Genomic DNA, 12,654 nt, shown 5'->3' with positions numbered 1-12,654 from the left:
TTCTTTAGTTGCTGATGGAATTACTTTGAGTCATGCTCAAGATTACTAAGAAATCTCTAATTGCTGTAATTTTCTACCAGTATACATCCAAAAAGTCAGTAGGTCCTACTGAATCTGCTCCTGCAGTGTCTCTTGAAGCATTTTTTCTTTTCTATTTTCCTTGTCATTATCATTTTCTTTCAGCTCAATTAGTATAACCTTAAGTCAATTTCTGGTTTCAAGTCTTCTTTCTTTCTATCATGGTCATTAAGCAGGTGGATGCCAAGGTAGTATTACTGAAGTACAACATCATTTGTGAGAATACTTGGACTCTTGAATCAGACATATCGGCATTCATATCTCAGTTCTGCCATTTTCTAGTTGTGGGACCAATGCAAAGTTCACTCATTCCGAGCCTTCTTTTTTCCATTCTAAGACAGAGACATTAGTGCTTGTATGTTGTGAGGCTACTAAGTGGTAGTTTAAATATGTAAAGCAACTATGCTTGTCAATTTATGTAGTCAATATGTTTTTCTTTTCTCCATTGTCCTCCAGTTTAAAATCCATGGACGATAGGTTAGATGAAGCTCCTTTGCCTGAAATTTAAGACTCTCCTTGATGTAGGTTCTACTTAAGTTATTTGTCTTTTCTTTTATCTTATTACTCTCCTGCCCCCCCTTTTGTCTTTGTTCATGTTGTTCTCTCCATTTGAGATTATTTGAAATCTTTGCCAAGAATGACTGACATCACTATCAACGATATAGATTGAAATTGATGTTGCTAAAAATATAAATGTTCATGACCTCATAAGTGAATTTTCAGAAAAGCCAGAAAAATTTGTTGTTCAATCTAGAAGCTACATTAATAAAGCATTATAATTAATGTATTACATAAAATTATGACACCAATAAGTCAGTGGTGGAGAGTGTTGGTAGAATGTGAACATATAAAGAGAAATAAAATCAGTTTGGTGCAATGTTCCTACCGTTTTGGTAAGAACAAAATACATATGCATATATGAGCTACAAACTATGAATAGTGTAATTTTGGTGATTCTGTATAGAAGTTAAATCATCTTACATTTAGATTTAAAACTGACACAGCACAATATAAAAGTGAATGGTTAAATGTATGCCAATAACTGAAAATTTTAATTTTAATTTATTTAGAACATTTAATGGCAACTCCCCCTAAATAAAAGAAACCATGACAAGTTGAGAGTATAACTGCAGAAGAAAAATACTCTATTTTGGTGACTTTAATGGACATTTTTTTTCATGATTTTTGAATAAGGGACTTCACACTTTAAATTTGTATTGAGCCCTGCCAATTATGTAGCTGGCTCTGTGCCTTGTACATTTGGGAAGTTTTTTATGTATGAATTTATAGTATTTGCTTTATTTTGTGACTTTTGGCTCAAGATTTTGTAAATACCCCATCAGTTGTTACTTCTTTGAACTCCCATATGAGTGGTGGATTGTTGGACAAAATTCTTGCCCTTACTGGAGCTTCTCATTAGAATCAGGCCATATGTTAGAGAAATAAGGAGAGCTGTTCTTTTTTTGGTTAGGCTATTTCATATTTGTTGGCAATTCCTACCATACATTTTGATCTTGAAACATAGAAGGACACAATAACTGTTATGTTCATCAACATCATGACTTTTTTAAGTTCTAGAACATGTGTTGGTGGGTTGAATTTGGTTTGCCCCCTGCTTTTGTATATCCCATAAGCCAAGAATGGTTTTTCACTTTTAAATGGTTGGAAAAAAATCAAAAGAAGAATATTTCATGATGTGTCAAAATTATATGCAATTCAAATTTGTGTCCATAAATAAATTTTATTGGAATCAGTCATGCTCACTTGTTTACCTATGGTCTATGGCTGCTTTCTGCTAATGGTTGAGTTAAGTAGTTGAAATAGCTCCATAGCTTGAAATATTTGCAATCTGGCCTTTGGCCCCAAGAAAAGTTTGCCAATCATTTTGCTCTAGAAGAAAATTCATTAACACAGGCTCATTGCTGTGGCTCTTTCCAGAGCTAATCTTGTTTATAAGGGGCATGGGTATTCTGGGAAGTATCTAGATCTCCAGAAGAGTTTGAGAGAAGATCATTGGTAAAAATACCAGAAATCTCACCTAGGGGTAAGACTTTTCAATCACAGAATTTTTCATTTACTTATTTAGTTTATTTTTTTAAATTGAATTTATTGGGGTGACATTGATTAATAAAATCATATAGGTTTCAGGTGTATAATTATACTACATCATCTGTATATTGCATTTCATGTTTACCATCCCAATATAGGAGAACTTCTGAAAATTTCCGGATTATGTGCCCATGCCAAAATGGTGAGATTTAAAGATTACCATTATTGAATATTTAATATTTAAATGCTACTTGGTATTGATTATTATTCAAAACCAGAGGGAAAGGAAATGAAAATATATTCCATAAATGTTTCCCTATGAATCAGACATAGGAAATAGAAATGGCAAATAATTATTTATTAGTCATGGGTGAGTGGAAATAAGTGTACATCAACTTTTTTATTTATTTAGAAATTAACACCTTTCTTGCTGTAAGAAAACAGATTTTCTTTTTTTTGCTAAGACACTTATCTTTAAGGGTAGAAAGTAATTTTATTATCTCCATGATAATTAGAATAATACAGTTGTGCAGGATCCTTCCCCAAATTATTATTTTCTCAAAAAATGACAGCTAGAAAGAAACCCTTGGTTCTGTCTTGCCATTGCTTATTTTAGATGTCTTTTCTTCAATGGACTGAACCCTCGATGAAAGGACTTTACCACGTTGATCTATCTCTTCAACCACTGTTTTTACCAGAGTAGTTTTGGATAAATCTAGAAATAAAACATATATGAATACACATATTTAACCTGAAAGATTTCATGATAAAGAATTCAATTGCTGGCTGTAACATAATATATTATGTACATTTTTAGTTAAAGAGTAAGTATAGACTTATAAAAATAGTTTGGAATAGTTTCATCCATTCAAAATAGTATTTTAAGTTTCAAGCCAAGCATTTTAATTAAAATTGTTTAAATATAGACTGTCACCATAGTGTCTGGTTGCCATTAATGCAAAAGTATTTGCTGCAAAAGAAAGAGAACTAGATTTTATTACCTTTAGATGGAGTTCCTGAGCTTACTGATCCAAAGCCCTTTGATTTGGAACATGAGCTGTAAAACAGACAAACAAAAACAGAAACAAAAATGAAAGTTTATTTTTTAATATTTATGTTTATCACTTGAGAAATATTTATTAAATCACTATGAACAAGAACTAAAATGAACTTTGTATGCCCAAACCAGATTTTAGTTTTTATAAAAGAAAATAAAATTTTGGGGGGGGGCAGAAACTGAAAATAATTAAATGTTATCTAAAGAGAATGTATAAAACAATCTTGTTTCCATCTGATTTTTTAAACCCATAAATATAAAACTGAAGGTGGATATATATGTTTACATATATACATATATATATATTTACATGTATAACCTGGGGGCTTTATGCAGAGAATGTTTATTGCAGGGCAGTACTGATATTAGGAATGAACTGAAAGATGGATAACACCCGGAAGGTGGGGAGAATCTTAACATTTTATTTATTTATTTATTTTATTATTGATTGATTGATTTGAGAGAGAGAAATATTGATCTGTTGTTCCAATTATTTATGCATTCATTGGTTGATTCTTGTATGTGCCCTGACAGAGGATCCAGCCTACAACCTCGGTATATGGGGATGCTTTAACCAACTGAGCTATCCGCCAGGGCCTGGGTGGAGAGAACTTGAAACCCACAGTGATTAACATGGGGCTTCTGTAGGGATGATTGGGGTCATCTAAGGCAGATGAGGAAGAGGCTGTGGTGAGCAGAATATGGAAGAGAAAATTGCAGAGACAAGACATGAGCATGCTTTTCTGCTGTGGAAACGAAGAAGAGGCTGGAGGCATGGGAGACGAAAGGACAGTGTGTGGCGGTGTTTTCAGATGGGAAAAGAAGGATTTTCAAACGGTGTTACTTACTTTCCATCTCCATCTATCAGGCGGCAGTAGGTCTCGATTTCTTTTTCCAGGTGGACCTTGATGTCCAGGAGATGTTCGTACTCCAGTTTCTGGCCCTCAGTCTCGGTTCTGACCTGGTGCAGCTGCTCCTCCAGGGACCGGATCTGAGCCTGGATCTGGGCCAGCTGTGCACAGTAGTTGCCCTCGGTCTCAGACAAGGAACACTCCAGGGAGTGTTTCTGAGGACATGAAAGGTGTCAGAGCAAGGGATGAACCACTTAGAAAACTACGTAGACCAGCGTTTCCGAGCAACAGGCAGTACTGCTCCTTAGGTGAGTTGTGGAAATTTGTGGGGTTTGTCACAATAAAATGGGAGGTGGAGAGGAAGGGGAAGTGACCTGTGTTTACTGGAGGTGTAGGAGGGGTAAGCATGCTAAATGACCTGACATGGGATAAATGACCTTTTGGCCCTAAGACTTTTGACTGTTCTAATGAACATTTTTAATATTTAGGTAATATTTCCTATTATGATCAATATATATATTAAAGTACTTTCTGGCATTAACACAATAAGAAATCAATATTGGAAATTGTATATTTTGAAACTACATATTTATTTTTGGGTTGTCTATTGTTTTTCAAATTCTGCCACTGTCCTTAGAATCTACCCCACTATTGTTCCAGGTCTCTGTACTCTTGTTTTGTTTTTTTTTTTCTAATCCTTCCTTGATTGTCTATTGTCAATCAAAGGCTTTTTCTTAAGCTGAGACTGAAATAATGCCTTAACGGGGGTGAGATTCAAGACAAGCAGTATATTTAATAACACGGATCGGTCATTATTTCAACACTGCTCTCATGAATATTATACCTTTTCATTTCTATTCCAAGGCCTGTAATTTGTCTCGTCATATGATTCCCTACTTCAATTAAAGTAATTTTTCCTTATCATATAAAAATACACCTGGGTGCTTATTATTTCTTCTAATGTTAGTTATTATCCGAGTGTCCACCCCCAGTCCACTCTTTCATTTTCTTTTTCTCCTTGTGTGGAGCAATCCCTGATTGTTTAAAATAAAACTTACTTATCAAAGAACCATGTAAGCCTCTATATCTTTCATTATATATTCTCAGGTAGTTGGGCTCAAGTCCTTAAATATTAAATACATTTTATTATAAAATATATTTATTTTTGTTTTATTGTAGATAAGGCATTGTACTCATTTAAATTTTTTTTGTGTGTATTGCTGAGTATATTATCTATTGATTCCATTCTAAGATTGTAAAAAGGGAGTTATAAAATATTTGTCATAACAGACAGACATTGGGTCTTACAGGCTGGCACATGCATTATGTGAGTGGTATCTTCAGGGGCAAAGGAGTGACCATGATGGTAATGGGGAGGGTGAGGCAAGAAGTGGCACAGTGTCAGTGAGGTGTGTGTTTGGTTGTTCAAAACTTTAATTTTCTTGATGATGTGTTCTTATATGGTATTCCTTGTTAAGGTTGTTAGCACTCTCTTAAATCAGAGAGGATCGCATCTCTATCTCACAGCCTCCTGCTGTGAAGATTGGCTTGTAGATGAGGAAGGAGGACAGGACGAACTTGGAAGCTGGTATACTTACAGGAAGCATATGAAAGACTTATCCATTTAGACAACTCCCAACTTACACACAATTTGTGTGCTACGCTACAGAAGATCATGCTTAGAATTCATCTATGATGAGAGTATCACGAATGGAAGTTAGGTACTCTGCCACCATTCTATAATTCACTTACGTGGTACATTGAAAAGGGCTTTTATGAGCACAAACTGGAATGGCTGCATAGAATCTAAATACTTCCTAACATCATTGTTTCTATGTGAAAATGCTGAAATTCTGATTTGGGAACTCAGGAATTTATTTCCTTCAACGTAGCTCAAAAAGAGAAGGGGAATTCATGCTCAGGTTACAGCAACAGGAGCAGGTCCTCAGGGTTCTAGTTTGGGAAGGAGAGGAGGGTTCCAGGAGCTCAAAGTCCAGGAGCTGAGGTCGCGGGGTGGGGGGTGGGGGAGGAGGATCTTGGGTACCAGCTACCAGTGGGTGGAAAGAAGGGTATGCTGGTTAAGTTGAGGTTAATCAGTGGAAAAATAAATCTCCAATCTAAATACTCTATGGTAAGAAAACACTGTGCCTTTTTAGGGTGGCTAAGTCAAAATAATCTTCCTATTGTTTTTAGTCATCTTTCCTTTCTTGGCTTATTGCACTCATTTGTATAGTTAATAGGGTGTGCGCGCACGCGCGCTCATGTGTGTGTGTGTGTGTGTGTGTGTGTGTGTGTGTGTGTGTGTGTGTTACAACGTGGTGTCCTGAGGGAGCATGACACCTCTGATGGTGGCAGGGAACCCTTGGGCCACACGTAGGCCATAATTCTCAAAATCAAGCCTTTCAAGTGCTGCCAGCTGACACTCTGGAAGGCAAGCTGGTTTTGGTGCTGGGCAGCCTGCAGGGTAACCTCTGAAGTAGTTGGCTGGGCTGTATGGGGTGTGTGGGGAGGGGACCTCTGTCCCAGGCACCGTGGTGATGAAGAGGCTGACAGTGTTCCTACAGAATCAGAGATGTACCCTCTCTTCCTCCACCTGATGAAAAGTACTCTGTGCCTTTTAATAGGCTTTCATCAATCCTAGGTGATGCTGATGACACTAGCTTTGCCTTTTGTGGTCTCCTGATATAAGGCTGCTGCTTAATATTCAGGTGGAGCAAAACTGCCACTGCTTGCTGTCCAGGGCTGGGATGAGCTATGGGGAAGGCACCTTCTCATGAAATGGGCACTGAGCACATGCCAGGGAAGAAGTCCTCAGTGACCACAGGGAGGAAGAAAGCTCTGTCTGTTTCTTTGAGTGTCTGTCTTTCCTGCTCTTTCCGTGACATATTTGTAGGTAAAGCCACACAGGGGAAAGGAAGGGTTGCAATTAGATTTGTTAGAATCACCGAATCCAGGCTGCCCTGCGCTGTCACCTACCATTGCCAGGAGGGACTGCAGCTCGATCTCCACAGTCTGCAGGCTGCGCTTCATTTCCGTCAGCTCGGTCCTGGCGGAGGTGGCTGCTCCCGCGTTGTTGGAGATCTGTTGCTGCAGGGTGGCGCTCTGGAAGGCCAGGCGCAGAGGGGTCAACCGGGTCTGTACCCATCCGGGTGGTGGGGACAGGGTTGGTTCGGGGGCCCTCGGGGTTGGTTGGGAGCCCTCACCTTCTCGTTGAACCAGGCCTCCGCATCCCGGCGGTTCTGCTCGGCGAGGGCTTCGTACTCGGACCGCATGTTGTTCAGCAGAACCGTGAGGTCCACCCCCGGCGCCGCGTTCATCTCCACGCTCACGTTGCCCCCCGCGGCGCACTGCAGAGCCTTCATCTCCTGCAGGGGAAGGTGAGCCTGACTTCAGGGCCCTTTGCGTTCACCTGCAGTCTGCAGCGGGAGAAGGCTTTTCCTAAAGTGTTGCTTTCTGTTTCAAAAGTTGTGCTTGAAATCCCAGTGTATCAATCACAGCATAAGATTTTTAAAAATGGATTTATTCCATCCATAGTCATGCCAATCTATTGAGTTAGTGATCTGTTAATTAAAACAATCACAACCAACACCACAACAAAAAGTCAGTATCTCCAGAGAAGTGTTTTAGCCTTTTAAATAAGAAGGGGCTACAAAGACCAAAGAGTTATTATTAGCCACATAACTATTGGCTAAATGGCAGGCTGCCTTCTCATGGATGGGAATAGAGAACTGGAAAACAGTTTTAAAATCCCTGCGGGGCATGGAACTCTCCTATGAGGGACAGGAGCTATCATTTATTGAGTACTTGTGAGTGCTAGGCACGGTTCTAAGCAGTTTACAAGCATTAACTCATTCAAGTCTTTTAACCTCTTTATGTGGTATGCACTATTAGACTTATTTGATGGATTAGGAAAATGAGGCACAGAAAGGTACAGTCATTGCCCAATGTTCTTACACTCGAAAGGACTGGGATTTGGACACTCCAGGATCTGAACCTGGCATGTACACTGGCTCCAGAGTGTCTGCTCTTGGTAAGGACATTCTGTGGCCTCTCTGTCCTAGGATGTGTCCTAGGTTGAATCATTAAATAGTCTGATCTAGTCAAAGAATGGATTTCTGGACAAATCAGCCTATCGGTGACCTGAACATAGTTCGGTAGGAGCTGACCTTTTCCATTAGTAACTGTACTAGATAGATTGCTACCTCTGCTTTGTTAAGCCATCTTTTTATGATCTTAGACCAGTGGCTTTTCAGTGTCCACCAAGAACAAAAGATTTACATTGCTCAAGCAGTCCCCTGGTAATGCTAAGTTATTTCCATGGTTGGGGGTTTTGTATAAGATTCATGTGAAGAAAAATTCTCATTGCTATCAATGTTTTGAAAATTGAATTGCTTAAAGTTATCCTAGGGACAGTAGTCACTGGTGAGTGTGGTAAATATGACACTTTCAGGGGATGTGAGCTGTGAATGGCTCTTTGTTCCCACCCTCAGTGCATTCAGAGGTACCTCCTTTGGGTTTGTGTGCTTTTAAGGGGACAGTGAGTCCTGCTGTGATCTGACCTTACCCTAAGGGCTTGCAGCTGGCTAGGCTGCTGTGGTTGCTATCTCCTCCCTTCTGGACTGTTTCTCTTCCTGATGTCACACTCTCTGCAATGCATGTGCCTGTTTTTCACGCTCCTGCTGATACTCTTCCAACCCTCTGCTCAGAGACACTTTCTTCTCTCTGTTTCTCTTTTCATTTTGAATTTTTTCTTCTCTTTCCCTCTCCCATTGTTTTCTCCTCTGAAGCAAGTAGATTTGGTGTTTTACCCATTTCTAACCAATGATGGGGCACATCCTGTCATAGGTAGTTTTCTGAAAAGTTGTCATTTATGGTCTTGAAGACTTTTGCAATGACTTTTGGAATAATAATTTTTGGGGCAGATTGAAGTTGCCTGGAGTTATAGGTCAAATAATAGGGTTATTATTGTTCAACATTAAAGTAAACCCAGGCTCATTAAGTAGAAAAAAAATTGACATCTTTTCCTAGTCTGAGAGGTCTTTTGAGAGAAGATTGACCTCAAGATAAGCCTGTGTGAATAAAAGAAATAATGCAGTAGAAAGAAAGATGGTTGTATTAATGCAAAAAATAATGTAATATTTTCAGAAGAATAGAATATTATATCAGTCTAAATATTGGAAGGACACAGATCAAATTATTAACATTTTTTTTAACCTTGGGGATGAGATTAGAACGGCAGAGTGGGGAAATGAAATGCTTTCTTGGTGTGCCTTGGCATTGTTTGAATTATTATAATGAGCATGAATTACTATTATAATTTAATTGCCTCCTGAAAATATTTAAAATGTAGAGAATTGTGATGTGATTAGAGGTGAAGCTTCTCCTACCTCATCGTGGTTCTTCTTGAGATAGGTCATCTCTTCACTCAGGGATTCGTACTGCAGCTCCTGGTCGGTCCTGCAGAGTGTCAGTTCATCCAGAACGCGCCTCAGCCCATTGATGTCGGCCTCTGTGTTCTGGTGAAGGGCGAGCTCATTTTCATACCTTGAGAGGCGTTAAGTGAATATCAGCACAAGTCAGACTACCTCAAGGGATGGAACAATAAAACCTCCATTGTTTTTTATTGAAAGTTAAACATTGAAATAAGACCCTAAATATTATGAAAGTAGACAGAAAAGGCCTCCTTCCCTCCTCTTACCTAATTCTGCACAGGTTAACCTGCAGATATTTAATCACACAAATTCCAGTGGCACAGCCCAATGAAAGGAAACATACCATTTTAAAATTTTATCTTAGTTACTATTTTTACTTAGTCAACAAATATTTATAAACATCTTTGTTCCTGGTACTATTTTAGGTAGGCATAGAAATATATGTGATCTTTTGTCCCAACAATGTCATAAATACCATTTAAATGATGAGTATAGCTAGTTGAAATAAGATAGCATGCTTTGTAGCCTAGTCTAGTATTATAATACGCATTACTTCTTTTCATCTCTTAGGTGGTACTTTATTCTACTTGGGATGAAATGGGAATTTTTGTTTCACAAAGTAAATAGGTGGGAAACGTCTTCCAGGGTGTGATTATTTTTTCCCACTTACTTTAGCCGGAAGTCATCAGCAGCCAGCCTGGCGTTATCGATCTGCAGGATGACATTTGTGTTGGCAGCAGTGGAAGAGATAATCTAGAAGAAATCAGAAGGGAGAATACTACAAATAAATCGCTTTTATGATTTATCATTCCAGGAGATAAAAAATTAAAATTTTTGTGTAAAAATCTGACTCTCTAAAGTAACAACCAAAATGTTTAAAATTTCATTTTTGAAAATTATAGATAGTATATTTTTCTCATATACTCATATAACTTTAGAGCATAATACATTCTCATCAATGAATATAATAACCCATAATGGAATAATTAACATTTAAGCTACATTGAAATTAATAAGTCAAATTAATTATTTTTGATTAATGGGAAGAATTATCAAAATAAATAATAAATAAATGCAATATAAATGACAGATAACAGTTATAAAGCATTTCCTGTTGTAGTCTTATGTCTTTTGTGACGTAATTCTTACTTTTAAATACTTTGAGTAGTTCCCAATTTGTTATTTCTCACCTTATTCTTAAGATCTTCGATTGTTAAGTGATATCTGCTATAGTCACGATCAAGTCCATGGCAAGATCCAGGCCCGTATTTTTCATACCAACTCTTGATTTTTCTCTCTAGTTCAGCATTTTCCTCCTCCAGAGCGTGCACATTATCCAGGTAGGATGCCAAGCGGTCATTAAGGTTCTGCATGGTCACCTTCTCGTTCCCAGAGAGGAGTCCTCCTTCACTTCCAGCAAAGCCAGCCCAAGCAGCATTTCCAAAGGCACCACTAGCAGGGCTCCCACCAGGAACACTGCCCAAGCCTCCTCCCAAGGGACAGGAAAATCCATTTCCAGCGACAGAGCTGCCACATGCATTGCTGCCTGCACCTCCACTGGGTGGTCTGACAGGTCCAGTTCCAGACAGCAAACAAATACGCCTGGACCCACTAGAAAATCGGAGAGACATGGTGGTATGAGAAACGTTCACCTTGTCTGTGGATGGCTGTAACTTCAAAGGAGAACAGATTGTGCACTGATGGTTTCTTTGGGCTTTTATACACAGTGATTGCAATGTTTCTGTTTTGAGTTATGTGTGCCAGAAGAAAAATGGTGTCATTTAGATTAGCATGAAATTATGTATAATTGGATGATTTAAAAAAATTAATGTCTAACATCCTTGGCTGTTGCTTTGGGGTATTTGTTATCTTCAGTGTAATAGGACTCATTCTATATTAAGTTCATTATTTTAACTTCTAATTTTGAGTGAGTAACCCTTTACTTTCATCTTGACCCTAAGAATAAACCATCATTATCTGGCACAGAATATTATAAAGTTTTAAAAGTTAAGACTGTACTAGGGTACCATCAGCTACAGTAGAGTTTTAATTACCAGAGAGGTTTATAAAGAGCCATGAACAACAGAAACACATATTTTATCCCACTAGAGAGAAAAAAAAAGATCCTGGTAACTTCTCCAGTCTTACCAGGATTATAACACCTATTGATTACCTTGAACAATAGTGTAAATTGATTGGCTTCTTTAGTTAACATTTATAGCTACTGTGTCTGGTGTTCAATACTACATACAAAACATGAAAATATGATGCAAAATAGATGCAGTGATAAAAAAGAATTAGTTATAATTCTTTTTTTTTTGTATTTTTCCGAAGTTGGAAACGGGGAGGCAGTCAGACAGACTCCCGCATGCGCCCGACCGGGATCCACCCAGCACGTCCACCAGGGGGCAATGCTCTGCCCATCTGGAGCGTTGCTCTGTTGCAACCAGAGCCATTCTAGCACCTGAGGCAGAGGCCACAGAGCCATCCTCAGCACTGGGGCCAACTTTGCTCCAATGGAGCCTTGGCTGCGGGAGGGGAAGAGAGAGACAGAGAGGAAGGAGAGGAGGAGGGGTGGAGAAGCAGATGGGCACTTCTCCTGTGTGCCCGGGCCGGGAATCGAACCTGGGACTCCTGCACGCCAGGCCGTCGCTCTACCACTGAGCCAGCCGGCCAGGGCCTAATTCTTAAGGACTATATGGTTAAGACCAGACAGGAGCTGGATCATGTTTAGCCTTCTGTGTTAAAGAGGATGGAATAAATCCTAAGAAAAAGTAGAGGACAACATATCAGTCTGAAGTAAAAAAAAAAAAGTCAATTACAAGGTTAGGACAATGGTGCAGCTGGGAAGGACAAAGGCAGTGGGATGGAGAGAAGTTGGGAGGATATGGTCATTGATTGGATTTGGAGAATAAGGAAGAAGGAAGCATTGAGGATGACTCTTAGGTAATTGATTTCAGATGCTGGGATTCCCAAATATTAATGAGAGAGGGAATATAGGTGAAATATTATACAGAGTTTAGTTTTGCCCAGTTGAGTTTGAGGGATTGGTGGATTGTCCCAGATGAAGACGACTAACAGGAAGTGTGAATGTTGAGAGTAAATCCATGGAACTGGGAAAAACACCTACCTGACTAGAAATGAGTGAAGGGTTTGCTAGGGATAGCTGATGGCCCAGCTTCATTTG

At 38.9% G+C, this 12,654-nt stretch overlaps 1 protein-coding gene across 1 annotated transcript; it reads right to left on the bottom strand.

Moving 5' to 3' along the window:
- Positions 1-2,545: 2,545 nt before the first annotated feature.
- On the bottom strand, positions 2,546-11,098 carry KRT28 (keratin 28). Its single transcript, XM_066364228.1, has 8 exons — positions 10,658-11,098; positions 10,138-10,220; positions 9,423-9,579; positions 7,239-7,400; positions 7,012-7,137; positions 4,033-4,250; positions 3,129-3,184; positions 2,546-2,842 (listed from the first exon to the last, which is right to left on the bottom strand). The coding sequence occupies exons 1-8, from the start codon at positions 11,096-11,098 to the stop codon at positions 2,700-2,702; spliced, it is 1,386 nt and encodes a 461-aa protein (XP_066220325.1). The 3' UTR covers positions 2,546-2,699.
- Between the last annotated feature and the right edge of the window lie 1,556 nt (positions 11,099-12,654).

The sequence above is a fragment of the Saccopteryx leptura genome, chromosome 2 (genome assembly GCF_036850995.1).
Source record: "Saccopteryx leptura isolate mSacLep1 chromosome 2, mSacLep1_pri_phased_curated, whole genome shotgun sequence".
Taxonomy (NCBI): domain Eukaryota; kingdom Metazoa; phylum Chordata; class Mammalia; order Chiroptera; family Emballonuridae; genus Saccopteryx; species Saccopteryx leptura.
This window is presented reverse-complemented; position numbering and strand designations above follow the sequence as displayed.